Source organism: Hippocampus bargibanti, linkage group LG08 (assembly GCF_051943395.1).
Source record: "Hippocampus bargibanti isolate YZ-2025 linkage group LG08, ASM5194339v1, whole genome shotgun sequence".
Classification (NCBI taxonomy): domain Eukaryota; kingdom Metazoa; phylum Chordata; class Actinopteri; order Syngnathiformes; family Syngnathidae; genus Hippocampus; species Hippocampus bargibanti.
The window spans coordinates 23,044,960-23,071,482 of NC_142741.1; the positions used below are offsets into that span (position 1 = coordinate 23,044,960).

Below are 26,523 nucleotides of genomic sequence, written 5' to 3' on the forward strand. Positions count from 1 at the left end.
GAACCATGTTGTTTTTCGAGCAGGGAGATGCGTACAACACCATATCCATTTGGCATGACACAAATCTGTTATTAACGTCTCTTATTTGGCAAAACTAGCCAACTGAGCAAATATCGCCATGGCAATGTGAACCACTGCCGTTCAGGCTTTCGTTGAGCATATTTGCTGCTGTTCCATATTTGTAACATTTGTGCAGACACTGTAAGAATCAATTAAAATAAAGATACACCGGAATCACTGCAGCTGGAGTTCTGTGTTCAAATCAAGGTCCAGGCCATATCTATAAATAAGAGTATGTGTGGGTAGTTGTTCCCTTCAAAGGATTGGTGCCTCTTGTCTTAAAGGACAACCAACGCCTCCGGACAAGTTGTGTCCATAATTTGTAAAATCACTTCAAATGACTTCTACTGAGCGTATTTTACAAAGATTCCACGGCATATAGCTATATTTTACGTTTTAAGACTCTGTGATGCAGCCGGGGAGAGATTTGGTGACAATTCCTGACGTGACGTCACAGAGGGAACACCCCTGACCGAGAAAGCGACACACAATGCATTTTGGGTACTTTGTTTGTTCTGAAAACTTTGCGTTGATCCGTGTTGATGGCGAAATTAGAAGGAAAACACAGAAATAACGCGATGGTGAATCGTTGTGGGTTGCACCAAGACTACGATTTGATTCTAGTTGACGCAAATTCCCAGCAGACAAATCGGTCCATTTCCAACTGAGCTTTGGCGCCATCTTGTGCATTTTCTGGGACGCTACATTTCATCCAGATGCCTCAAAATGACCCGGAATTACTTCTTTAATCGATTGCAAACATTTATGCTTTCCTCTTTAGAACTAATTGGGTCATATTAATAACTGGATGAGTCACAAGAAAGCATCTTCTCCGAATCTGAAGCCATTGTTTTGATTCTCGAGCAAGGCAAGACGTCTTGGCGTGACATCACGAACAAGGGTACGGGACCTTATGAAACTGGCCACTTCCGGTTCAATTTGAGCAAGGCAAGACGTCTTGGCGTGACATCACGAACAAGGGTACGGGACCTTATGAAACTGGCCACTTCCGGTTCAATTCGTTTTTGGACACTTGAAGTCATTTTTATTGGTGTTTTGCATTTGACTAAAAATATCATCCTGCGTGTTTTGGGTATTTTAGATGCTCTCTGATGTCAGTTAGGAAACAAAAGTGGTGTCGGTTGTCCTTTAATAGTGATGTCGTTTCCGTTTTTTGTTAGTGTTCCACCAGCAGAGTTTTATCTCAACTATTTTGAAAACCGTGTGTATCAAAACCCAGTCAGAGGTGACTGACAAGACATGAGCACCAACAAGCTATTGGCGTCTCTTATCAAAGTGGCATCGCCACCTTCTGGCGGAGCATGCGTATTACACTTTATTTCCGCTGCAGGTGCATGAGAAAAGGGGGTGGGTGGTCACCGAACACGTAAGTTATTATTGAGTGGGCTACTTTTTATTTTTGAGTTGAATCATATGATTCAAAGGAATGTTATTCTTACTTGAATATAATTAGTGGCTGCTTGACTCATCTTGGACAGCAGCTCCATCTTCGCCGTTTAGGCTTGTCTACCTTCAAAGAAATGAGACAATATAGTTAAACAAATAAAGGCCCTTACACACTTCTTGACAAAAACAGTACCCAGTTTTTGCACCTTTCAAAGTTATCGGTGTAATGAATAAGTGATGATGTCATTGCTGTGTAATGTCAAAGACTACCCATTGGGCGATGAATAAATGTCACTTACATTCGTGTTTGGTATTGATTTGGATGCATTGCCTTTTCATATGACAAAGCGAGGCAGGCGGTACGCTTAAAAAATATATTCTTCCATTCCGTCACAAGAAAATAGCGCTGGGCCCCGCAAGTCCGAGTGTACGTCAAAGTGGCATGTTGACAGGCAGCTTGTTCGAATGAAGACCTGACAAGCCTCTGAAGTGTGGAGCTAGACTTCTGAGAGGTTTTGCAGAGACACAAGAACATGACAACAGAAAAGCCAAAACAAACTCAATCCCACCCACTGCTTCTCAGAAACGGTCTGTCCATGGTACTGAGTCTCTACAGAAAATAACAAATCGTTCATTGTTGTATCAAATATTTAATAAAGAAACAATTTTAGGTATGTATAGCCTTGTCACAAAGACTTTTTCCCCTCAAGCATGAACTATATTTGCATTGAAAAATGTTGTGTGGTTATGTGAGGTTGTTCAAACACATCTGGAAACAGCATCACATTTTACAAGAATCCAGCCAGCCATTTTATATAATCTTCATATTTCATCATATTCTGTTACATTGCTGGATTCGAACCTTTTGACGTAGCTCTTGTTCTGGATGTTGTTTTCAGATTTCGGCAAATCTTACTCAAGTTACTAAATCAGACTACCTCTGACCCTCCATTATATTCTTTGGGTTGTTTCCATGTCAATTCATATGACCGGTGTATGAATTTATTGAATCTGATGATCGGAAGATGAATTAACTCATTCACCGCTATTTGCAAATGTATTCAGTAATTGAAAATATGACGTAAAGCGCCATTCCCGAATTTGTTTGGGTTTTGTTTTTTAATGCTTTGGTGCCAATGAAGCGCTGGTCAGACCTGTGGCAGTTTTTTTTTTCATTCCACAAGGGGACAGCATTTCTCTTTTTTCCATGTTCGCGCTTTGTTACAGCTTCAGCTGCTGTTATAGTGCTATATAAACCAATATGTATGTATTGCATTGTATTTTGGACAGCTGACCTAATTTCAAGCTCATATAACTGCAGACCCACATAGTTTAGGAATTAACTATTTTTTTCTGATGAAAGAAGAGAGTAAGGTTTCTAACGTTGTATTGAATGTTTATGTGGTCCTCATACTCAATATTTTGTGGGTCCTGGAATTTAAGTGGCAATGACAAAAACCCTAGCACTGGAATGGACACATTTTTGCACGTCTGGCAGTGAATAAGTTAGATAAGGTTAATTGAAAGGGCGCCCTAATCACCCTACCAGTCTCACTTTCGCAAAAAGCATTTAAGAAATAAAATAAAGTGGCTTACCTTTAACCTACGGCGGTGCGTGACCTGCGTGAGCTATGATAGTTAACTCATTCACTGCTATTTCTTGTCACGGTTTGCGAGGTGCTTTTTACTGGCACCAGGCAGTATGGAGACTCCCTCCCAGTCCTGCCCCCCTGCCCCTTCCCACTGCCACACTCACCGAACTCTGAGTACACGCTACACGCTGTACTATCATCCTGAACTCTATTTTTTCTGTCCTTTCTGGTTGTTTTTCCTGCAAGACCTCACTTCAACCCTTTTTTGTTGTTTGTTTTTGCATTACTACATTACGTCACTTTATATACGACACTACCTCACTTTACATACACTATTTCACTTTACATTCAGAAATGACATGCATTGTCTGTTGTCAATTGTGTCTTTTTTTTGTATGCCTTCCACGCTGGGTCCGAGAGGACATTAATTTCATCTGTGCTGTATGTCATGCATATTAGCATATTTGACAATAAAGCTGACTTTGACTATATAATGTCGAAAATGCCAAACACCGGTCTGCAATTTTTCCAGCAGCCCAAAGACACATGTTTTAACAGAGGACCTTTATTGACTCAGAAAGGGATATTATTCCGTGGTATAGTTTCTCCACCATATTAGTTCATCCACATAATTACAGTGGGCGCCTTGCGTGACGTGTCGCACGGGAGTGGGGCCCCGTGGAAGAACAGTATTCGGTTGTTATTCATTGATTTGTCCTGACTAACGTTGGTCTGGCCTCCCGAGGCTTCCTTGATGGAGCAGTGCCAAGACTCTGCCCGAATGCCGCATAAAAATAAATGAGAAGCTATGCAAAGTATATTGTTCGATTTCACGTTAGCAACCCCAGGGAGGCAATTTAAATAAGGCAGGATGCTGATCAAAATGGTATAAAATAGCTATGGAGGGTGTCCCAGTTTTCTTTATTTGCTTCCTCTATATTTGTGTAACAAGGCCATTAGGGACCGCAAGTATTAGTGAGGGGACGAGACGCTAATAACGGTACTTATATTTACGATGTCTTTGATCTAATAGAGGTCAGTGGCTGCATCCTGGCTCCACTGTTTTAATCGACTTTTTAACGAGTTGTTTTGATTTGTAAGGCAGAGACAAGGTAAAATATACAAAACACAACTTGAAATGACAAAGGAAAAACAAAAGTTTATGTTAGCTTAAAGGACAACGACATCACATTTTTGTTTCCTAACTGACATTAGAAAACCTTTTATAGCATCTAAAATACCCAAAACACGTAATATGACATTTTTATTCAAATGCAAAACACCAATAAAAATGACTTAGTCTGCACTATGACTTAAATCTGCAAAAAAATTGAGCTGCAAATTGGGCATTTTCAGAAAGTTCCGCCCCCAGTTCGTGACGTCACGCCAAGACGTCTTGCATTGCTGGAGAATCAAAACAATGGCTTCAGATTTGGAGAATATGCTTTCTTGTTACACATCCAATTGTGAATATGATTCAAATAGTTCTGAAGAGGAAAGCATACATGTCAGCCCATTTCCACAGGCTGATAAATTCCTTATATGGAGCTTGGTTGCCCCCTTCAGGCTCTTTTTGGTGCAACACAACGTTTTCAGACCAAACAAGCACAGCAAAATGCATTGACGTGACGGAAGGATTGCTACAATGTGTCCTTTTTTTCGGTCAGGGGCGTTCCTTCAGTGACGTCACATACGGACTCATCAGCAACTCAAAAACAAGACTTCCGGAATATTCAGTGTGAGTCTTAAAACGTAAAATATAGCTATATGCGGTGGAATCTTTGTAAAATACGCTCAGTAGAAGTCATTTGAAGCCATTTCACAAATTATGGACACAACTTGTCGACAGAGACGTCGGTTGTCCTTTAAGCTACTTTGGCATCTTAGATTTGCAGTGGTTGCCCTACATGGTTCACCTATTTGTTTTTACTTTTATAAACAATAGCCTGTTGCCCTAAATTTGTTTTAATAGACCAAAAAGTAACTTTTGAATGACTGTGTATGATTTTGTGTCCTGAAGGCTTATCTCAATGTGTCATCATTTATGCCAGATATGAGATCTGCTCCACAACTGTGTAGTAGTTAAAGGACAACCGACGCCTCCGGACAAGTTGTGTCCATAATTTGTAAAATCACTTCAAATTACTTTTACTGAGTGTATTTTACAAAGATTCCACAGCATATAGATATATTTGACGTTTTAAGACTCGCGCTGAATATTCAGGAAGTCTTGTTTTTGAGTTGGTGACGAGTCCCTACGTGACGTCACTAAAGGAACGCCCCTGGCCGAGAAAGCGACACACAATGCATTTTGGGTACTTTGTTTGGTCTGAAAACTTCGTGTTGATGGTGAAATTAAAAGGAAAAAATACAAATAATGTGATGGTGAATCGTTGTGTGTTGCAAAAGACTACTATTTGATACTAGTTGACACACATTCACAGCAGACAAATCAGGCCATCTTGTGCATTTTCTGGGTGCTACATTTCTGTCCAGATGCCTCAGAATGACACAGAATAACTTCTTTAATCGATTGCAAACATTTATGTTTTCCTCTTCAGAACTATTTGAATCATATTCATAACTGGATGAGTAACAAGAAAGATTCTTCTCCGAATCTGAAGCCATTGTTTTGATTCTAGAGCAAGGCAAGACGTCCTGGCGTGACGTCATGAACAAGGGGGCGGGACCCTCTGAAACTCGGCATCTCCGAGGTCATTTTGAAGTAGTTTTGGGACACTAACTCATTTTTATTGGTGTTTTGCATTTGACTAATCATTTCAGCCCGCATGTTTTGGGTATTTTAGATGCTATAAAACGTTTTTCTGATGTCAGTTAGGAAACAAAAAAATGGTGTCGGTTGTCCTTCAAGTTCCATTGTTTAGTATTCGTAATTAGGTCAAGTAAAAGCTGGTAACTAAATATCTCTCCTCAACAAATCCCATCAGGTGACTTTGACTTTTAGTCAAATATCACAATAGTATTTACTTCATGCAAGTATACCTACCATACATTGTAGGAATGAATTAATTAAACATTTTAGGGACAGTGGTTACTACGGTGATGTTATCATGTTATCACGTTCCAGGGTGCATACAAAGGTTAAAGTCTGCTGTAGATTAGCCATTAATCCATTAAATCTGCTGTTTTCAATATAATTGTACCGGTAAATCCAATATTTTAATGACTATATACTGTATATCCATATAAGTCATTGGACAGTAACGATGTGCAAGGTCCTGCCGATGGAATCGGTACCCAGCTTTCATACTGGGTTTCAGTGGAACCACATTGTGACCCTCAATTGAAGAGCCACTAATACTCAATCCTCAAATATCCCCTTGGTATTTGTTGTGACCACTGAAACGTGATAGTGTTCATTTCGCGCTTGTGCCCTGAACCCTCAGGTCAGGTGGTAGCAGATCACAGACTCCTCGGTGACTCAAAGGTTAAACTAATCATGCGTGACTTTCCCACACGGGGTGGGCCTGTAATCCAGAATCTGCAGCGATCTGTCAGACATAGGGTGCAACGCCACTGCTTTTTATTTACAGATTCTGGCATTGTGTTGTTGATTTGACTTGCAGTTACAGTTGAATCACAGAAGGCATGATGAAACATGTCAGTAGCACCAGCCACTGTAAGGTTGGGTGCACAGTATAACTGCTGACAACATGTCCCACTAAGGCATTTAGATGAAAGACAATATAAAGCGAAGGCTGTCCTTAAAGCAAGACTTGTTTATACAGTGCGACCTCAACTTATGAACTTAATTGGTTCCCAGACAGTGTGTAAGGCGAAAAGTGTGTATCTCAAAAAAAAAATTTCCATAGGAAACCATTAAAATGGGAATAATCCGTTCCTGGGTTTCCATAAAATATACTTTTCAACTAAATAAACCTTAAAACTACACACAACATACCTTATTCTATGTATAATAAATGTGCTATTGTATTGTAATGAAAGAAATACACTGCATTGTATCATAAAGTCACTTTATTTACATTTGTGATGGTCATTTATGGCTTGATGGAATGGCGTTGGAGGTCGAAGGTCAAAGGGAATTTCTGTTTGGAAAGAGAGGCGCATTACATGAGGACTTTAATTAAAGAAATAAACTGTGCTGTAAAATAAAGTTTTATTTACCTTTTTGATGGTCGGTGATGGCTTATGGAAGGAGAGTCACCTTCCATAAGGACTGTTGGTAACTTAACCTCTGGTGCTGTTCGGTCGTGTGCTTCCGCCGAAGATCACTCCGCCAGCCGTGGTCGGTGTGTATTATGAAAATAGTGCTTATTATAAGGTTTAATTTTCATAAATTTGACGTTTGTAAGACGAAAAGTTTGTAAGATAAGGTGCTTGTAAGTTGAGGTCTCACTGTAACTACAAGTTGATAAAGACTACCCCCTAATGACCATAGGTTATTATTACAGTTAAGGGCTCCTTAGGGATAATTTTGCTTCACATACTGTGCCGATGACCATTTTGTGTTTGGGAGCCTTTTACTGAGCGAGTTGCTTGTTCTGTAGCCACAAAGGGACAAAAGTCTTCTTGTGCCGGTCCCAAGCCCGGATAAATACAGAGGGTTGTGTCAGGAAGGAAAAGCTTGGCCAAAACAAACATGCGGATCAAACCTCTAAAGATGGAGGACACTGATTTGCTGTGGCGACCCCTTGAAGGGAAAAGCCGAAAGGAAAAGAAGAAGAAGATAAAGCAGGCGTACACATTCAGTACTTTTTTTAAACCATATTAAGTGATTTTTTTAATCGAAAAAAAATGTACAATTAATGTTTTTCACATGGCGGTTTAGTCGTCATTTTAAAATTTACGGTATGATTATGTAAAATCGCTTCAAATGACTTCGACTGAGCATATTTTACAATAATTCCACGGCATATAGCTATATTTTACGTTTTAAGACTCGTGCTGAATATTCAGGAAGTCTTGTTTTTGATTTGGTGACGATTCCTGATGTCACGTCACGGAAGGAACACCCCTGACCGAGAAAGGACACACAATGCATTTTGCGGTACTTTGTTTGGACTGAAAACTTTGTGTTGATGGCGAAATTAGAAGGAAAACATAAATAACGCGATGGTGAATCGTTGTGTGTTGCACCAAGACTACTAGTTGATACTAGTTGACACAAATTCCCAGCAGCCAAATCAGCCCATTTCCAACAGAGCTTTGGTGCCATCTTCTGCATTTTCTGGGTGCTACATTTCTGTCCAGATGCCTCAAAACGACAGGAATTAATTATTTAATTGATTGCAAACATTTATGTTTTCGTCTTCAGATCTATTTGAATCATATTCATAACTGGATGAGTAACAAGAAAGCATCTTCTCCGAATCTGAAGCCATTGTTTTGCTTCTCGAGCAAGGCAAGATGTCTTGGCGTGACATCACGAACAAGGGGGCGGGACCTTCTGAAACTGGCCACTTCCGGGTTCAATTTGAAGTAGTTTTTGGACACTTTAAGTCATTTTTATTGGTGTTTTGCATTTGACTAAAAATATCAGCCTGCGTGTTTGGGGTATTTTAGATGCTATAAAACGTTTTTCTGATGTCAGTTAGGAAACAAAAAAGTGGTGTTGGTTGTCCTTTAAATTGAAATGTGAAGCTTTCATAATCAGAATAAGTCTCGGGGAAAATTGAGTACACACATTTGTAACTTGAATGTAACCATTTTTAGCAATCACCATTACAGTGAACAAATTGTGCAAGATTATTTGAGCAATAAATCAGAACATTTATTTACCAATGACTACGGTACACATATTTTGGAACATTATTCCATGTACGGCAATTTGCAATGAATAAACATTTATGATTCTCAGATTAAATTGATTTGATATGACATCCATGATCTGATCCACTTTTTTTCACGACTCGTGCTGGAGCCTATCCCAGTAATCTTCAGGCAGAAAGGGTGCATCCTGAACTGGTTTTCAGCCAACTGCAATTTGAAACCACTCACAACTTTATGATTTCTCTGCAAGAAAATTGATGTGCTCTGTTTGGTCAAGTCTCAAAGTTTGATAGAAAAACATGCAAAGCAGAGAGCACACATTTCGAACAGTACTGACTTTGTATCTCACATTAAGAAAGATGAAATACGTTAGGTACAAATACCGGAGTGCATCCTAGCTTCAGAGAGCCATAACCGTTTTCCGGATTTTGTTTTATTACTTTAAAATTGTAAAATATATTTAGATACAAAATTTCAGCTGAACACACAAATGCAAGTCATTATTTAAAGGGGAAGTGAAATCAAAAATGTGAATGATTTGTTCTATGCGCCGATACACACTGAATTTGTCAAATATGAATTAAGCAGAAAAATCCTCCCATTTTTACTCCATCTCAGAGTGTGTCAATTCGATCGTTAAAACTCACGGGGTCACATAGAACATCAAAATAAAATGGTTGACTTGGCTTCCCTTTTTAAAATTCAAGTGGACAGTGTCCGATGCAGCTCAGGTCGTTGCTGGTCAATGACAAAAACAATACTTGTGACAGAAATAATTCCCATTCATTCCACATGGCAGGTATTTAGTACAAAAATAGTTACACTATCTACAATTTAAGTGCTTATAAACTTTGGCCTCTAAGTCATATTTCTATTTATGTTATTTTATTTTAAGCATGTCTTAAGCAGCTCCATAACATCAGTCCAGTGTGACACTGCGTTGAGATTATTAAAGTCACAGTGTTACCGTGGTGGGCCATGGATTTCATCACAAGGCCTTCAGTCGTGCTCCGCCTGAATCAATCCGGACCGAAAAAAAGTATGTTGTGATTTACTACAAGTCCACTAGAGGGTACCTATAGCAAGGAAATAATTGACCAACCTTTCTTAATGTCCATTTTTTCTTGAAAAAGTCCGTCTTTAAAATGGCTTTAACAGTAAATCTCCAACCAAATCCATCTTCTTCTCCGTCAGCCATTGTTGGTTGACAAAACTGCTATTAAATCAACACAATATATTTGCTTATGCAGCTCACCACTGATACAGTGTGCTAGCTCTGGCCAGTATGCGCTTATCACTCACGGCTAGTGATACTATGATTGGCTAGTGACTAGCCAATCATGTGATGAGCCAATCATAGTTTGCAACTGTTTCATCGCCATTGATTTTTATGCTCCAGGGCCCGCAGAACTGATTGTGAAGGCATCCAGGTACATTTCTAACCCTGGTAACAAATGATGGCTGAAATGTGATTGGTTAAATGCTTAAATACAAAAACACACATCTGAAAGCAGCGCAACAGGGGAAAAGTAGCGAAAGGAAGCTGAAAGTCAATTTGGAATTATTTTAAAATAACTTATGGACAAAATATACTTAATTAGTCTGTGATTCAGATATTTTTAGGCCAGCAGAGAAGTCCTTGCAGGCCCTGACGCCCCGCCATTGCAGTGTAGTACATTTCTTAATTGTATAACAGTAGTATTAGTGGCTATTTGTGCGTGTGATCATCATTATTAGACATTTAGTTCATTTGGAATAGGACACTTGTTTTCAGTTGTAGTTTCAGTTGTATTGCTGTTCCTACGGTGTGGTAAGTCAGTCGAGGACTGGTGGGATTCAGTCTTACTCTGTTCCTCATCTGCGATGGCCTCAACACCTTCGCAATCTGACTGCGTGTCATCTGCAGAGGCCAACGTGCTTAATTCCAGCTGGTCCTTACCTCCAGTCTCCAACGCTTCGTGCACACTGTCAGAAAGGGGCTCCTGCTCAGAAACCTTTTCTTCTTCTTCAGAATCATCTTTAATGGCCAAGTATGTAGAACACACAAGGAATGTGTCTCCGGTAGTACACGCTTCCTGTGAAGCTTTCTCCTCCGTAGGCGTAGAGTCGGGTTTATGAACTTGAGGTGAGTCAACTTCACTCTCAGTTTCCCTTGAGGCGTCTCCAGAGATCTGATGGGATTCGATATCCTCATTTTCAGTTGTGGTGTTTAGGTCTGGGGAGGTCAAAGGGGAAGTCGCTGGTTTGGAGGAAGTGCTGAGGCCAGTGGCTGTGTCAGCAGACTCTACACCCTCATCCCCAGTCAACTCCTTGTTTGACCCTAAAATACACACACACACACAAACACAAATTAATCAAAAACAGTCCGAAATGAAGAAGCCAGAAGATAAAGGAGAATATGATCGACTTAACCATTTGATGCATCGTGCTTTCCTTCATTGTCATGAGCAAAATCAATCCAATCACTTGGAAGCGAAGGACGTAGCCTCTGATTGGACGGAAGTGTCTGTAATCCTCCCAAGAAGGATGCGGTTTCATCACCTTGACTGGACCCTGAAAGTTGTATTGAAAACATGCACTTAACTCATTCACTGCCAGACGATATGTCCACTCCAGTGCCAGGGTTTGTGTCATTTTCACTCACATTGCAGGACCCGCAGAATATTGAGTTTTAGGACTACATAAACATTAAATGCAGCGTAAGAAACCGTAGATTCTATTCTTTCATCAGAAGAAAGGAGTTAATTCCTAATTTATATATCATAACTTAGGAAAAGTTTATTTCGAGCTTACTTGGTTGTAGTTATCTGACTTGAAAGTGGGGGGGGGGGAAAATGTCATATTTTTTACACCCCGGTATACAACCGAAATTTGGTTCTCAACCAAACCGAGTGCATCTGATTGCATCACTCGACTACCCTCCGCTTCCTTATACGTCACTTCCTTATATGTCACGTCTTCCTCATTGTGACCGACACATTAATATTGTTGTTGTTTTATTTTTGCGAAAATTCAGACATATTTGGTTAAGATCTCCGGAATAGTATGATTTTAAAGCAAGCAGAGGATGGTTTGAAAAGTTAGTGTGCCCTGTGTTTGCCCAAAGACAGCTGGGATAGGTGCCAACACGCCCCATGGCAGAAAGAAAATTGGTGAAAATAAAAGTTTGTTTTTATAGCATTTTAATAATAATACATTTCATTTATAAGCGCCTTTCAAAATTTTACACATGACCTGCTCTATTATTAAGTTTTTATCCGGTTTATGCGATGAAATAGTTAAAAAGTTGTTTTCTAGACTTTGAACGGATTAAGATTTTTTACATTGATTTTAATGGAAAGTGCTGTTTTGGTTTTTGAACAAATCGGTTTTCGAACAGTTTTCTGAAACGGATTATGGTCGAAAACCGAGGTATCACTGTATCTGAAGACTGAGATGTATAACTGTGCAAAATGTTTCATAAAAAGAACTGCACAGTGCAAGGATAAAAATACAGTATAAAAACAAATTCGAAACATGTAACTGTATTGGCTCAACATAAGGTGACTGTGCTATTTGTACCTGTATCTCGAAGTTTTCTGCGAAATGCATAGCCCAACACCATGAGAAAAATGAAGGCGATGGCAAAAATGATGGGAAGGATGATGGCAAGTAGAACGGCAGATTTTTTATCTGCACAGAAATGCAAACATCGAGTTAGTACATTGTCAAAATAGCGTTCAACTAAGACGTGAATGATTCAAATTACCCAGGAAGCAGTCCTTGGCAGTAAATGTAGCCGTTTCATTCGTCAGAGGGTTGCTCACATCACAACGGTAAACTCGATCATCATCTTCATCGCTGAGCGTGATTGTTAAGTTTGGACCCGGTTGCCTTTTTCCACCTGAGCTCCATTTGAACTGGACTAAACGAAGATGTTTGGAATCTGTTGAGCACACAAGTGTAGCTTGGTTTGCTTCGACCATTTCACAGGATATCCTCGGTTTGGATACTTTATCTGCAAACACATACATACGTCAAGTGAATTAATACAAATAAAGCAGATGACGGCTTCCTGTGTGGTATTTGCATGTTTCTACGGGTACTTTGGTTTCCTCCCACATTCCAAAAAACGTGCACGGCAGGTTAATAGAACACCGTAAATTGTCCGTAGGTGTGATTGTGGGTACGAGTTGTTGTTTGTCTATGTGTGCCTTGCAATTGGCTGGCAAGCAGTTCAGGGTGTACCCTACCTACTGCCCAAAGACAGATGGGACAGGCTCCCCTACCCTCTGCGACCTTTGGATTGGATTAGCCTTTATTAGTCTTTCAGTGGAGAAATTTACATTTCACAGCAGCAAAGTTATGAAAGGAATGTCTTTTGTGAGGACAATCGGATCAGATAATGGATGGATGGTTCCGATGTTCCAAAACTTAGGATCTGTTAAGGATCTACAGAAATCCTGAAGCAGTTTATCTATGAATGTGCTGATTAGTTCCTTATTTTGATACAGTTTCTGCAACAAAGCAATTGAAAGTGCACCCGGATTGTAACAATTACGCATGACCAATTGGGGTGGCATGTCATGTTGGTCTGCAAGATTGCAGTAGCTTTCAGATTGAGTTGAGTTTCTGAGCAGTTCTGCTTTTCAGTATACATTTTGCATTTACATTTTTGTCTAATATTCAGTGTGCAAAGATCTGAAAAACTGGATAACATTTTACTACCGGCTCACCATCATCACATCTGTGTTTTTCCACATGTACAGTAGTGTTGTATGATACTGCAGTCAATTACTGGTAATCAATTTAAGAAATTGTTTCATCCCAAAATATTCAGTCAGCAAGCTCGAATCCATACTTAGTTCCCATTTTTTTCCATTTTAAAATACTCATGTTCGTAAACTGACCTATAACTTCCCATTTATACTTGGAACGATGCACCTGCTTGTATACGTCCAATTCCAGTTCGTAATCTCCACTGTCTTCGTATTTGGCGTCTTTGATGACGAGTTCTGCTGAGACCCAGTCCAGAGTGAGTCTGTTCTCATATGGAGGGAAAACAAACTCCTCCATGCCATCAAACAAAACAACTTTCTTGCTGTTATGTGTCCAGAAAATTCCATCAGGTTGTCCAAAAATGGATGGCCTCTTGTCAAAGTCATCAAACCAGTCAAGAAGCAGATAAGGGTGTGGCCTGATGGGTCGTCAGAGGCACTCAAAGACTGCTTCTCCAACACTGACTGGAACATGTTCAGACAAGCGGCCACCTACAACAACAACACCGACCTCCAAGAGTACACAGACTCTGTTACCTCCTACATGAGGAAGTGCATGGATGACGTGACTGTCACCAGATCTGTCACCATCCTGGCCAACCAGAAGCCATGGCTGACGGGTGAAGTCCACAGGCTCCTCAGGGCTCGGAACGCTGCCTACAAAGCTGGCGATGAGCGGGGCCTGAGGACAGCCAGGGCCAACCTGTCACGTGGCATCAGGATGGCCAAGAGACAGCACTCCAGGAGGATCGCCAACCACTTCAAAGACAGCAGTGACACCAGGAACCTGTGGCGTGGGATACAGACCATCACAGACTACAAGCCCACTCCACAGACCTGCGAGAACTCCACCACTCTGCTGAACCAGCTGAACGACTTCTTCGCCCGCTTCGAGGCAGACAACAGCACTCCAGCACAGAAGACCCCACCACCTCCCGGCGAACAGGTGCTGACACTGTCCCAGGACAGCGTGAGGCGATCCCTCAGAGGGACCAACGCACGAAAAGCCCCGGGTCCCGACGGCATTCCTGGCCGTGTTCTGAGAGACTGCGCTGTGGAGCTCACAGATGTCTTCACGGACATCTTCAACACCTCTCTGAGCCAGGCTGTTGTGCCCACGTGCCTCAAAGCCACCACCATTATCCCGGTCCCGAAGAAGTCGTCCCCCACCTGCCACAATGACTACCGCCCGGTCGCACTCACTCCCATCCTCATGAAGTGCTTCGAGCGGCTAGTTATGAACCACATCAAGGCTGCCCTCCCACCCACCCATGACCCCTTCCAATTTGCATATCGGCCCAACCGCTCGACCGATGATGCCATCTCCACTGCTCTCCACACAGCGCTCACCCACCTGGAGACCAGAGACTCCTACGTCAGAATGCTGTTCATCGACTTCAGCTCAGCATTCAACACAATCATCCCCCAACAACTCACCAATAAACTGAGCAAACTGGGGATCAGCACCTCCCTGTGCAACTGGCTGCTGGACTTCCTGACGGGGAGACCACAGGCAGTCAGAGTTGGCGACAACACTTCCAGCACCATCACGCTGAACACAGGGGCCCCCCAGGGGTGTGTGCTGAGCCCCCTCCTCTTCACTCTGCTCACGCACGACTGCTCACCATCATCACCTAGCTCCAACCTCTTCATAAAGTTTGCAGATGACACGACTGTGGTGGGCCTCATCAACAACGACGAGGAGACAGCCTACAGGGACGAGGTCAGCCGCCTGGCCACGTGGTGCAAGGACAACAATCTCCGTCTGAATGTGGAGAAGACGAAGGAGATTGTTGTGGACTTCAGGAGAGTGCGCCCCCAGCATGCTCCACTAACCATCGACGGTGCTGCAGTGGAGAGAGTGAGCAGCACCAAGTTCCTGGGAGTGCACATATCCGAAGACCTGTCTTGGAGCCACAACACGGCATCAATGGCCAAGAGAGCCCACCAGCGCCTGTACTTCCTCCGCAAGCTCAAAAGAGTTGGAGCCACGACCCCCATCACGACCTCCTTCTACCGCGGTACCATAGAGAGCATCCTGACCAGCTGTATCACTGTGTGGTACGGCGCCTGCACCGTGTCCTGCCGTAAGACTCTGCAGCGCATCGTGAGGACAGCTGAGAAGATCATCGGTGTCTCTCTCCCCCCCCTTCAGGACATCTACAACACCCGCCTCACCCGCAGAGCCATCCGGATCGCTGGCGATCCCACCCACCCCTCCCACAGCCTCTTCAGCCTGCTGCCATCGGGTCGGAGACTGCGGAGTCTCCGAGCCAAGACCAGCAGGCTCAAGGACAGTTTCTGCCACCAGGCAGTCCGGAGACTCAACTCCCTCCCAGCCCTGCCCAGCCTGCCCCTTCCCACTGCCACGCTCACCAAACTCTGAGTACACGCTACATGCTGTACGATCATCCTGAACTCTATTTTTTTGTTATTTCTCATTAGACAAGACCTCACTTCAACCCTTTCTAGTTGTTTGTTTTTGCAATTACGACATTACGTCACTTTATGTACGTCACTTCCTCACTTTACATATGTCACTACCTCACTTTACATATGTCACTGCCTCACTTTCCAGACGACACTACCTCACTTTACATACAGAAATTACATGTATTGTTTGTTGTCAATTGTATGTCTTTTTTAGCCACGTTATAAGTGCCTTGCATGTCTTGCACGCTGGGTCCGAGAGGACATTAATTTCATCTGTGCTGTATGTCATGCATATTAGCATATTTGACAATAAAGCTGACTTTGACTTTGACTTTGACTTTGACAAAGGGTAAAAGCTGCCCCCTTGTGGGAGGGAAAAACATTGCCAGAGGCCTGACCGAAGCTTCCCTCCCACAAGAAAACAAAAACAAAACCCGACCAAATTTGGGAACGGCGCTCCATGTCATGCTTTTCAATTCCCGAATAAATTTGGGAATGGCAGTGAATGAGTTAAATTGAGCCCAGCAGTAGCTAAGCAATTAGGTCACTCCCAAATCCCAAACAAAGAAATTTACTAATAATCGACTGTGAATTAATTCGAAGATGAATTACATGCACCTTCGTGTCGATGACTAACATACCTTCTGTTGCACTCCATCGTCTTCTAAAAAACCCTTTCTTTGTATTTTCAAAACACGCTGGAAAAACATAGAGAAAATATATATTTTTGTCAGAAAGACAAGAAGAACAGCAACATGTGCGCCACGATTATACACAGAATTGCTCACATTTTCATTATTTAGGTTGCTTTTTTTGTTTGCTACCTTTTTTAACATTCAGAATCAGAAAGCATTTAATAGTCCCACGATTGGGCGAAATGTGCAATCTACAACAGCAAAATTGATGGGGTGGAGGGGAGGTCAAAAGATAAAAAAGCAAAGTATTCGATGCACAAAAAAAATACAGTCAAACCTCGGTTTTCGAACGTCTCGGTTCTCATCCCATTCGGTTTTCAACCAAAAATGTCATATTTTTTACACCCCGGTATACAACCGAAATTTGGTTCTCAACCAAACCGAGTGCATCTGATTGCATCACTCGACTACCCTCCGCTTCCTTATACGTCACTTCCTTATATGTCACGTCTTCCTCATTGTGACCGACACATTAATATTGTTGTTGTTTTATTTTTGCGAAAATTCAGACATATTTGGTTAAGATCTCCGGAATAGTATGATTTTAAAGCAAGCAGAGGATGGTTTGAAAAGTTAGTGTGCCCTGTGTTTGCCCAAAGACAGCTGGGATAGGTGCCAACACGCCCCATGGCAGAAAGAAAATTGGTGAAAATAAAAGTTTGTTTTTGTAGCATTTTAATAATAATACATTTCATTTATAAGCGCCTTTCAAAATTTTACACATGACCTGCTCTATTATTAAGTTTTTATCCGGTTTATGCGATGAAATAGTTAAAAAGTTGTTTTCTAGACTTTGAACGGATTAAGATTTTTTACATTGATTTTAATGGAAAGTGCTGTTTTGGTTTTTGAACAAATCGGTTTTCGAACAGTTTTCTGAAACGGATTATGGTCGAAAACCGAGGTATCACTGTATCTGAAGACTGAGATGTATAACTGTGCAAAATGTTTCATAAAAAGAACTGCACAGTGCAAGGATAAAAATACAGTATAAAAACAAATTCGAAACATGTAACTGTATTGGCTCAACATAAGGTGACTGTGCTATTTGTACCTGTATCTCGAAGTTTTCTGCGAAATGCATAGCCCAACACCATGAGAAAAATGAAGGCGATGGCAAAAATGATGGGAAGGATGATGGCAAGTAGAACGGCAGATTTTTTATCTGCACAGAAATGCAAACATCGAGTTAGTACATTGTCAAAATAGCGTTCAACTAAGACGTGAATGATTCAAATTACCCAGGAAGCAGTCCTTGGCAGTAAATGTAGCCGTTTCATTCGTCAGAGGGTTGCTCACATCACAACGGTAAACTCGATCATCATCTTCATCGCTGAGCGTGATTGTTAAGTTTGGACCCGGTTGCCTTTTTCCACCTGAGCTCCATTTGAACTGGACTAAACGAAGATGTTTGGAATCTGTTGAGCACACAAGTGTAGCTTGGTTTGCTTCGACCATTTCACAGGATATCCTCGGTTTGGATACTTTATCTGCAAACACATACATATGTCAAGTGAATTAATACAAATAAAGCAGATGACGGCTTCCTGTGTGGTATTTGCATGTTTCTACGGGTACTTTGGTTTCCTCCCACATTCCAAAAAACGTGCACGGCAGGTTAATAGAACACCGTAAATTGTCCGTAGGTGTGATTGTGGGTACGAGTTGTTGTTTGTCTATGTGTGCCTTGCAATTGGCTGGCAAGCAGTTCAGGGTGTACCCTACCTACTGCCCAAAGACAGATGGGACAGGCTCCCCTACCCTCTGCGACCTTTGGATTGGATTAGCCTTTATTAGTCTTTCAGTGGAGAAATTTACATTTCACAGCAGCAAAGTTATGAAAGGAATGTCTTTTGTGAGGACAATCGGATCAGATAATGGATGGATGGTTCCGATGTTCCAAGACTTAGGATCTGTTAAGGATCTACAGAAATCCTGAAGCAGCTTATCTATGAATGTGCTGATTAGTTCCTTATTTTGATACAGTTTGTGCAATTGAAAGTGCCCCCGGATTGTAACAATTACGCATGACCAATTGGGGTGGCATGTCATGTTGGTCTGCAAGATTGCAGTAGCTTTCAGATTGAGTTGAGTTTCTGAGTAGCTCTGCTTTTCAGTATACATTTTGCATTTACATTTTTGTCTAATATTCAGTGTGCAAAGATCTGAAAAACTGGATAACATTTTACTACCGGCTCACCATCATCACATCTGTGTTTTTCCACATGTACAGTAGTGTTGTATGATTCTGCAGTCAATTACTGGTAATCAATTTAAGAAATTGTTTCATCCCTAAAATATTCAGTCAGCAAGCTTGAATCCATACTTAGTTCCCATTTTTTTCCATTTTAAAATACTCATGTTCGTAAACTGACCTATAACTTCCCATTTATACTTGGAACGATGCACCTGCTTGTATACGTCCAATTCCAGTTCGTAATCTCCACTGTCTTCGTATTTGGCGTCTTTGATGACGAGTTCTGCTGAGACCCAGTCCAGAGTGAGTCTGTTCTCATATGGAGGGAAAACAAACTCCTCCATGCCATCAAACAAAACAACTTTCTTGCTGTTATGTGTCCAGAAAATTCCATCAGGTTGTCCAAAAATGGATGGCACCAAGTTGATCACTTGACCTTTGAGTGCATAATTTGGAACCTGTGCAGAAACTAGGAAAAGAGTTGTATGATAAATATCTGACAGAAACCACATGAAAAGCAATTAGTTTTATTATATTGACATTTTCTTTTTTTGGCATGTTTTCCTTTCTGACTGACGTCCTTATTTTTTATTGTTGCAGCCTTACTTTGATTCTTTACTTGCTAAAGTACTTTTTGAGCTTTTATTCCTACTTTCCTTGCTTCCTTTCTGACCTCTTTCGTATTCCTTGAAAGACCTGATATTTCCTGGCACCCTTTCTTTCCTAACTGCCATTCTTGGTTTCTTTGGGTACAACTACTTCAGGTGACTTTTGTGCATTGCTTCGTTCCTGTCTTCCCTCCACCACACCTTTCTTTTATTCATGCATCCTTCAACCCAATCACCGAAAAACTGAAGCTTTTCTGCTTTCCTTCATGACATTCCATGGACAAAGGCCTGCTTAGTTCAACTTTCCTTCCTTATCACCTCATTATTTGTCTCCCTTCCTTAGTTCCCCATTTCACTGCTTAACTCTCGGACCCATATTTTATTTTGCACTCTTCCTTCCATTGCTTAAAACAACTATTCTGGCTTCCTTCCTCTGATACCCAACCAGTTCTGCTTTCAATTATATTTACTTAGTTCTTGGTTTGAGTTTATATCATTACTGAAGGCCTCTATGAGGAAATATATATCGTCATAACCTAAAATAATGGTCCAAGTCAAGTTTTCATTTTTTTCCCCAGAAAACAACAGGACATGTACTTTTGTCAAAATATGACTCGAGACATTATTTTACGAGGCTGATATGTTAAAATGTATACTTTACCAATGTTGGTCCATTATTTAGAACTATGTGGAAAATTTTGGGGAGTAATGCATTGACTGTCATAAACAGTCGTGGTGAACTAGTGTACTATTACCGGTACTTTAGACCCCTTTCGTATTACACATTAATGAATACAGACAACATTTTGCAAATGCTTTACACATAAAAACACTTTTTTTGTTAAAAAAAAGTTTGACACACGACATAATTAAGTAATAAAGTGTTAATTTTCAACTCCATTTTAATAAATCACGACGGAACTTACCTAAACAACAGGCACTCATGAAATAAACCAGAATGCGTTGTTGGGCCATGAGTAAGCACGCGATGAACTTTCCACTAGAACATGACTATTCCTATTCCGTACTAATCATATGTTTATTTTTTTCGGCGTGAACATAACCGTAAGCTTGAGTTCAAAAGAGCGCAGTGTATTTTTTTAACTGTCGATCCCAGGTAATGCGACACCTGAAAACCAGGACTTTATGTACGTCACTTCCTCACTTTACATATGTCACTACCTCACTTTACATATGTCACTGCCTCACTTTCCAGACGACACTACCTCACTTTACATACAGAAATTACATGTATTGTTTGTTGTCAATTGTATGTCTTTTTTAGCCACGTTATAAGTGCCTTGCATGTCTTGCACGCTGGGTCCGAGAGGACATTAATTTCATCTGTGCTGTATGTCATGCATATTAGCATATTTGACAATAAAGCTGACTTTGACTTTGACTTTGACTTTGACAAAGGGTAAAAGCTGCCCCCTTGTGGGAGGGAAAAACATTGCCAGAGGCCTGACCGAAGCTTCCCTCCCACAAGAAAACAAAAACAAAACCCGACCAAATTTGGGAACGGCGCTCCATGTCATGCTTTTCAATTCCCGAATAAATTTGGGAATGGCAGTGAATGAGTTAAATTGAGCCCAGCAGTAGCTAAGCAATTAGGTCACTCCCAAATCCCAAACAAAGAAATTTACTAATAATCGACTGTGAATTAATTCGAAGATGAATTACATGCACCTTCGTGTCGATGACTAACATACCTTCTGTTGCGCTCCATCGTCTTCTAAAAAACCCTTTCTTTGTATTTTCAAAACACGCTGGAAAAACATAGAGAAAATATATATTTTTGTCAGAAAGACAAGAACAACAGCAACATGTGCGCCACGATTATACACAGAATTGCTCACATTTTCATTATTTAGGTTGCTTTTTTTGTTTGCTACCTTTTTTAACATTCAGAATCAGAAAGCATTTAATAGTCCCATGATTGGGCGAAATGTGCAATCTACAACAGCAAAATTGATGGGGTGGAGGGGAGGTCAAAAGATAAAAAAGCAAAGTATTCGATGCACAAAAAAAATACAGTCAAACCTCGGTTTTCGAACGTCTCGGTTCTCATCCCATTCGGTTTTCAACCAAAAATGTCATATTTTTTACACCCCGGTATACAACCGAAATTTGGTTCTCAACCAAACCGAGTGCATCTGATTGCATCACTCGACTACCCTCCGCTTCCTTATACGTCACTTCCTTATATGTCACGTCTTCCTCATTGTGACCGACACATTAATATTGTTGTTGTTTTATTTTTGCGAAAATTCAGACATATTTGGTTAAGATCTCCGGAATAGTATGATTTTAAAGCAAGCAGAGGATGGTTTGAAAAGTTAGTGTGCCCTGTGTTTGCCCAAAGACAGCTGGGATAGGTGCCAACACGCCCCATGGCAGAAAGAAAATTGGTGAAAATAAAAGTTTGTTTTTATAGCATTTTAATAATAATACATTTCATTTATAAGCGCCTTTCAAAATTTTACACATGACCTGCTCTATTATTAAGTTTTTATCCGGTTTATGCGATGAAATAGTTAAAAAGTTGTTTTCTAGACTTTGAACGGATTAAGATTTTTTACATTGATTTTAATGGAAAGTGCTGTTTTGGTTTTTGAACAAATCGGTTTTCGAACAGTTTTCTGAAACGGATTATGGTCGAAAACCGAGGTATCACTGTATCTGAAGACTGAGATGTATAACTGTGCAAAATGTTTCATAAAAAGAACTGCACAGTGCAAGGATAAAAATACAGTATAAAAACAAATTCGAAACATGTAACTGTATTGGCTCAACATAAGGTGACTGTGCTATTTGTACCTGTATCTCGAAGTTTTCTGCGAAATGCATAGCCCAACACCATGAGAAAAATGAAGGCGATGGCAAAAATGATGGGAAGGATGATGGCAAGTAGAACGGCAGATTTTTTATCTGCACAGAAATGCAAACATCGAGTTAGTACATTGTCAAAATAGCGTTCAACTAAGACGTGAATGATTCAAATTACCCAGGAAGCAGTCCTTGGCAGTAAATGTAGCCGTTTCATTCGTCAGAGGGTTGCTCACATCACAACGGTAAACTCGATCATCATCTTCATCGCTGAGCGTGATTGTTAAGTTTGGACCCGGTTGCCTTTTTCCACCTGAGCTCCATTTGAACTGGACTAAACGAAGATGTTTGGAATCTGTTGAGCACACAAGTGTAGCTTGGTTTGCTTCGACCATTTCACAGGATATCCTCGGTTTGGATACTTTATCTGCAAACACATACATACGTCAAGTGAATTAATACAAATAAAGCAGATGACGGCTTCCTGTGTGGTATTTGCATGTTTCTACGGGTACTTTGGTTTCCTCCCACATTCCAAAAAACGTGCACGGCAGGTTAATAGAACACCGTAAATTGTCCGTAGGTGTGATTGTGGGTACGAGTTGTTGTTTGTCTATGTGTGCCTTGCAATTGGCTGGCAAGCAGTTCAGGGTGTACCCTACCTACTGCCCAAAGACAGATGGGACAGGCTCCCCTACCCTCTGCGACCTTTGGATTGGATTAGCCTTTATTAGTCTTTCAGTGGAGAAATTTACATTTCACAGCAGCAAAGTTATGAAAGGAATGTCTTTTGTGAGGACAATCGGATCAGATAATGGATGGATGGTTCCGATGTTCCAAAACTTAGGATCTGTTAAGGATCTACAGAAATCCTGAAGCAGTTTATCTATGAATGTGCTGATTAGTTCCTTATTTTGATACAGTTTCTGCAACAAAGCAATTGAAAGTGCACCCGGATTGTAACAATTACGCATGACCAATTGGGGTGGCATGTCATGTTGGTCTGCAAGATTGCAGTAGCTTTCAGATTGAGTTGAGTTTCTGAGCAGTTCTGCTTTTCAGTATACATTTTGCATTTACATTTTTGTCTAATATTCAGTGTGCAAAGATCTGAAAAACTGGATAACATTTTACTACCGGCTCACCATCATCACATCTGTGTTTTTCCACATGTACAGTAGTGTTGTATGATACTGCAGTCAATTACTGGTAATCAATTTAAGAAATTGTTTCATCCCCAAAATATTCAGTCAGCAAGCTCGAATCCATACTTAGTTCCCATTTTTTTCCATTTTAAAATACTCATGTTCGTAAACTGACCTATAACTTCCCATTTATACTTGGAACGATGCACCTGCTTGTATACGTCCAATTCCAGTTCGTAATCTCCACTGTCTTCGTATTTGGCGTCTTTGATGACGAGTTCTGCTGAGACCCAGTCCAGAGTGAGTCTGTTCTCATATGGAGGGAAAACAAACTCCTCCATGCCATCAAACAAAACAACTTTCTTGCTGTTATGTGTCCAGAAAATTCCATCAGGTTGTCCAAAAATGGATGGCACCAAGTTGATCACTTGACCTTTGAGTGCATAATTTGGAACCTGTGCAGAAACTAGGAAAAGAGTTGTATGATAAATATCTGACAGAAACCACATGAAAAGCAATTAGTTTTATTATATTGACATTTTCTTTTTTTGGCATGTTTTCCTTTCTAACTGACGTCCTTATTTTTTATTGTTGCAGCCTTACTTTGATTCTTTACTTGCTAAAGTACTTTTTGAGCTTTTATTCCTACTTTCCTTGCTTCCTTTCTGACCTCTTTCGTATTCCTTGAAAGACCTGATATTTCCTGGCACCCTTTCTTTCCTGCCAACTGCCATTCTTGGTTTCTTTGGGTACAACTACTTCAGGTGACTTTTGTGCATTGCTTCGTTCCTGTCTTCCTTCCACCACACCTTTCTTTTATTCATGCATCCTTCAACCCAATCACCGAAAAACTGAAGCTTTTCTGCTTTCCTTCATGACATTCCATGGACAAAGGCCTGCTTAGTTCAACTTTCCTTCCTTATCACCTCATTATTTGTCTCCCTTCCTTAGTTCCCCATTTCACTGCTTAACTCTCGGACCCATATTTTATTTTGCACTCTTCCTTCCATTGCTTAAAACAACTATTCTGGCTTCCTTCCTCTGATACCCAACCAGTTCTGCTTTCAATTATATTTACTTAGTTCTTGGTTTGAGTTTATATCATTACTGAAGGCCTCTATAAGGAAATATATATCGTCATAACCTAAAATAATGGTCCAAGTCAAGTTTTCATTTTTTTCCCCAGAAAACAACAGGACATGTACTTTTGTCAAAATATGACTCGGGACATTATTTTACGAGGCTGATATGTTAAAATGTATACTTTACCAATGTTGGTCCATTATTTAGAACTATGTGGAAAATTTTGGGGAGTAATGCATTGACTGTCATAAACAGTCGTGGTGAACTAGTGTACTATTACCGGTACTTTAGACCCCTTTCGTATTACACATTAATGAATACAGACAACATTTTGCAAATGCTTTACACATAAAAACACTTTTTTTGTTAAAAAAAAGTTTGACACACGACATAATTAAGTAATAAAGTGTTAATTTTCAACTCCATTTTAATAAATCACGACGGAACTTACCTAAACAACAGGCACTCATGAAATAAACCAGAATGCGTTGTTGGGCCATGAGTAAGCACGCGATGAACTTTCCACTAGAACATGACTATTCCTATTCCGTACTAATTATATGTTTATTTTTTTCGGCGTGAACATAACCGTAAGCTTGAGTTCAAAAGAGCGAAGTGTATTTTTTTAACTGTCTATCCCAGGTAATGCGACACCTGAAAACCAGGCTCAGTAAATTTTCACAATCAGATCAACTATCGGAGCGTTAACTGCTAACTGAACACGAACTTCAAAAACGCCAAATGTAGTTCAAGGCGATCTAAATATGTCAACACTGAAATAATTGCCAACGGTAGTCTATTCTCTCCATCAACGCGATTTGTAAATTAACGTTTACACATTTTTATGTTATTTTGAAGATTTAGCCAGGAAGCTGACGTCATTATTCAAGGTGGGTAGCGTTGGTAAATATAACTCTAAAGTGCCACTAAAACACGAGTGATGCTGGCTAAACTTGCATTATTTAAAAGTATTATCTTGTTTTTTTCATAATGGAAGAATCTATCATACCTAAAGCCAATTATTTTCGCTTATTTACTGTTTGTTAGGCTTGGCAAGAAACTAATCAACACTGCTCCCTACAGCCAAAGAATATCATTACAGTTAGGTCCTTTTTGTATACTGTATTTTCCTTGGATTTTCTCGAACACTAGTTTCAATGCATTTATTCTTTTAATACACTACATTACAAATTATCTGGTCGTTTTACAATGTAAATTGTAAGTTACAATGAAAATAATAAATAAAAAATAAAAATAAATACATTGTAAAATGTTATCATTACCAGGTAAGATAGAATTTGTAGGCTACAGCCACGTCATCCCTTTTTATTATTAAATAGCCCTTATTATTATAAAAATTCATAGCGATTTTGGCATATAAATAATCGTTTTATTAAAACACGTATTAGTGACATCATCGATGGTAGTGCATATCGCCTTGTTCTCCATTAGATGGCAGAATTGTCATCGAAAACAGGGTACATATTATATTATGTCGTTTATTTATTTGTTTATTTATTTTAGTTCAACTTTAACCTTCGAAAACTATTTTATTAGTCTTTACTATAGATTATACATATATAGTTAGTGTATATGGAGCCAGCAGGTCTTGGGCTAAACACAAAATAATTTAATGTGGGTTTTATTCCCCAATGAACAATAAAAAATGTACAGCTTTAAAAAGAAAGACTGAGATGTTAACTGGATTATAAGAGTTCTAAAAAGGATCTGCCAGAGCTTTAAGAAAAAGATCAAACAGATTAAAGACAACTGCATAATTACTTCTAAAGAACAAAAAACTCCGTTTATATAATTTCAAAGTAAAAACAAAAACAAATACATGTATATCTTGTCACGTTGCAAACACTTACAGCATACAGCAGATTTCAAACTCCAATCCAATATTTTCCTCTACAATTAACATTAAAATAATTAATCCAAACTATTTAAATCCAATTGTAACACC

General features: G+C 40.1%; 2 protein-coding genes across 2 annotated transcripts; both read right to left on the reverse strand.

The window, feature by feature from the left end:
- Nucleotides 1-9,225: 9,225 nt before the first annotated feature.
- Nucleotides 9,226-25,385, reverse strand: LOC148894834 (uncharacterized). Its single transcript, XM_089002745.1, has 9 exons — nucleotides 25,009-25,385; nucleotides 23,650-23,940; nucleotides 22,508-22,756; nucleotides 19,071-19,361; nucleotides 17,937-18,185; nucleotides 17,750-17,860; nucleotides 16,642-16,698; nucleotides 11,223-11,363; nucleotides 9,226-11,130 (listed from the first exon to the last, which is right to left on the reverse strand). The coding sequence occupies exons 1-9, from the start codon at nucleotides 25,055-25,057 to the stop codon at nucleotides 10,544-10,546; spliced, it is 2,025 nt and encodes a 674-aa protein (XP_088858871.1). The 5' UTR covers nucleotides 25,058-25,385; the 3' UTR covers nucleotides 9,226-10,543.
- Nucleotides 12,343-13,932, reverse strand: LOC148894835 (CD48 antigen-like). Its single transcript, XM_089002148.1, has 3 exons — nucleotides 13,700-13,932; nucleotides 12,559-12,807; nucleotides 12,343-12,482 (listed from the first exon to the last, which is right to left on the reverse strand). The coding sequence occupies exons 1-3, from the start codon at nucleotides 13,863-13,865 to the stop codon at nucleotides 12,343-12,345; spliced, it is 555 nt and encodes a 184-aa protein (XP_088858274.1). The 5' UTR covers nucleotides 13,866-13,932.
- Nucleotides 25,386-26,523: the final 1,138 nt, after the last annotated feature.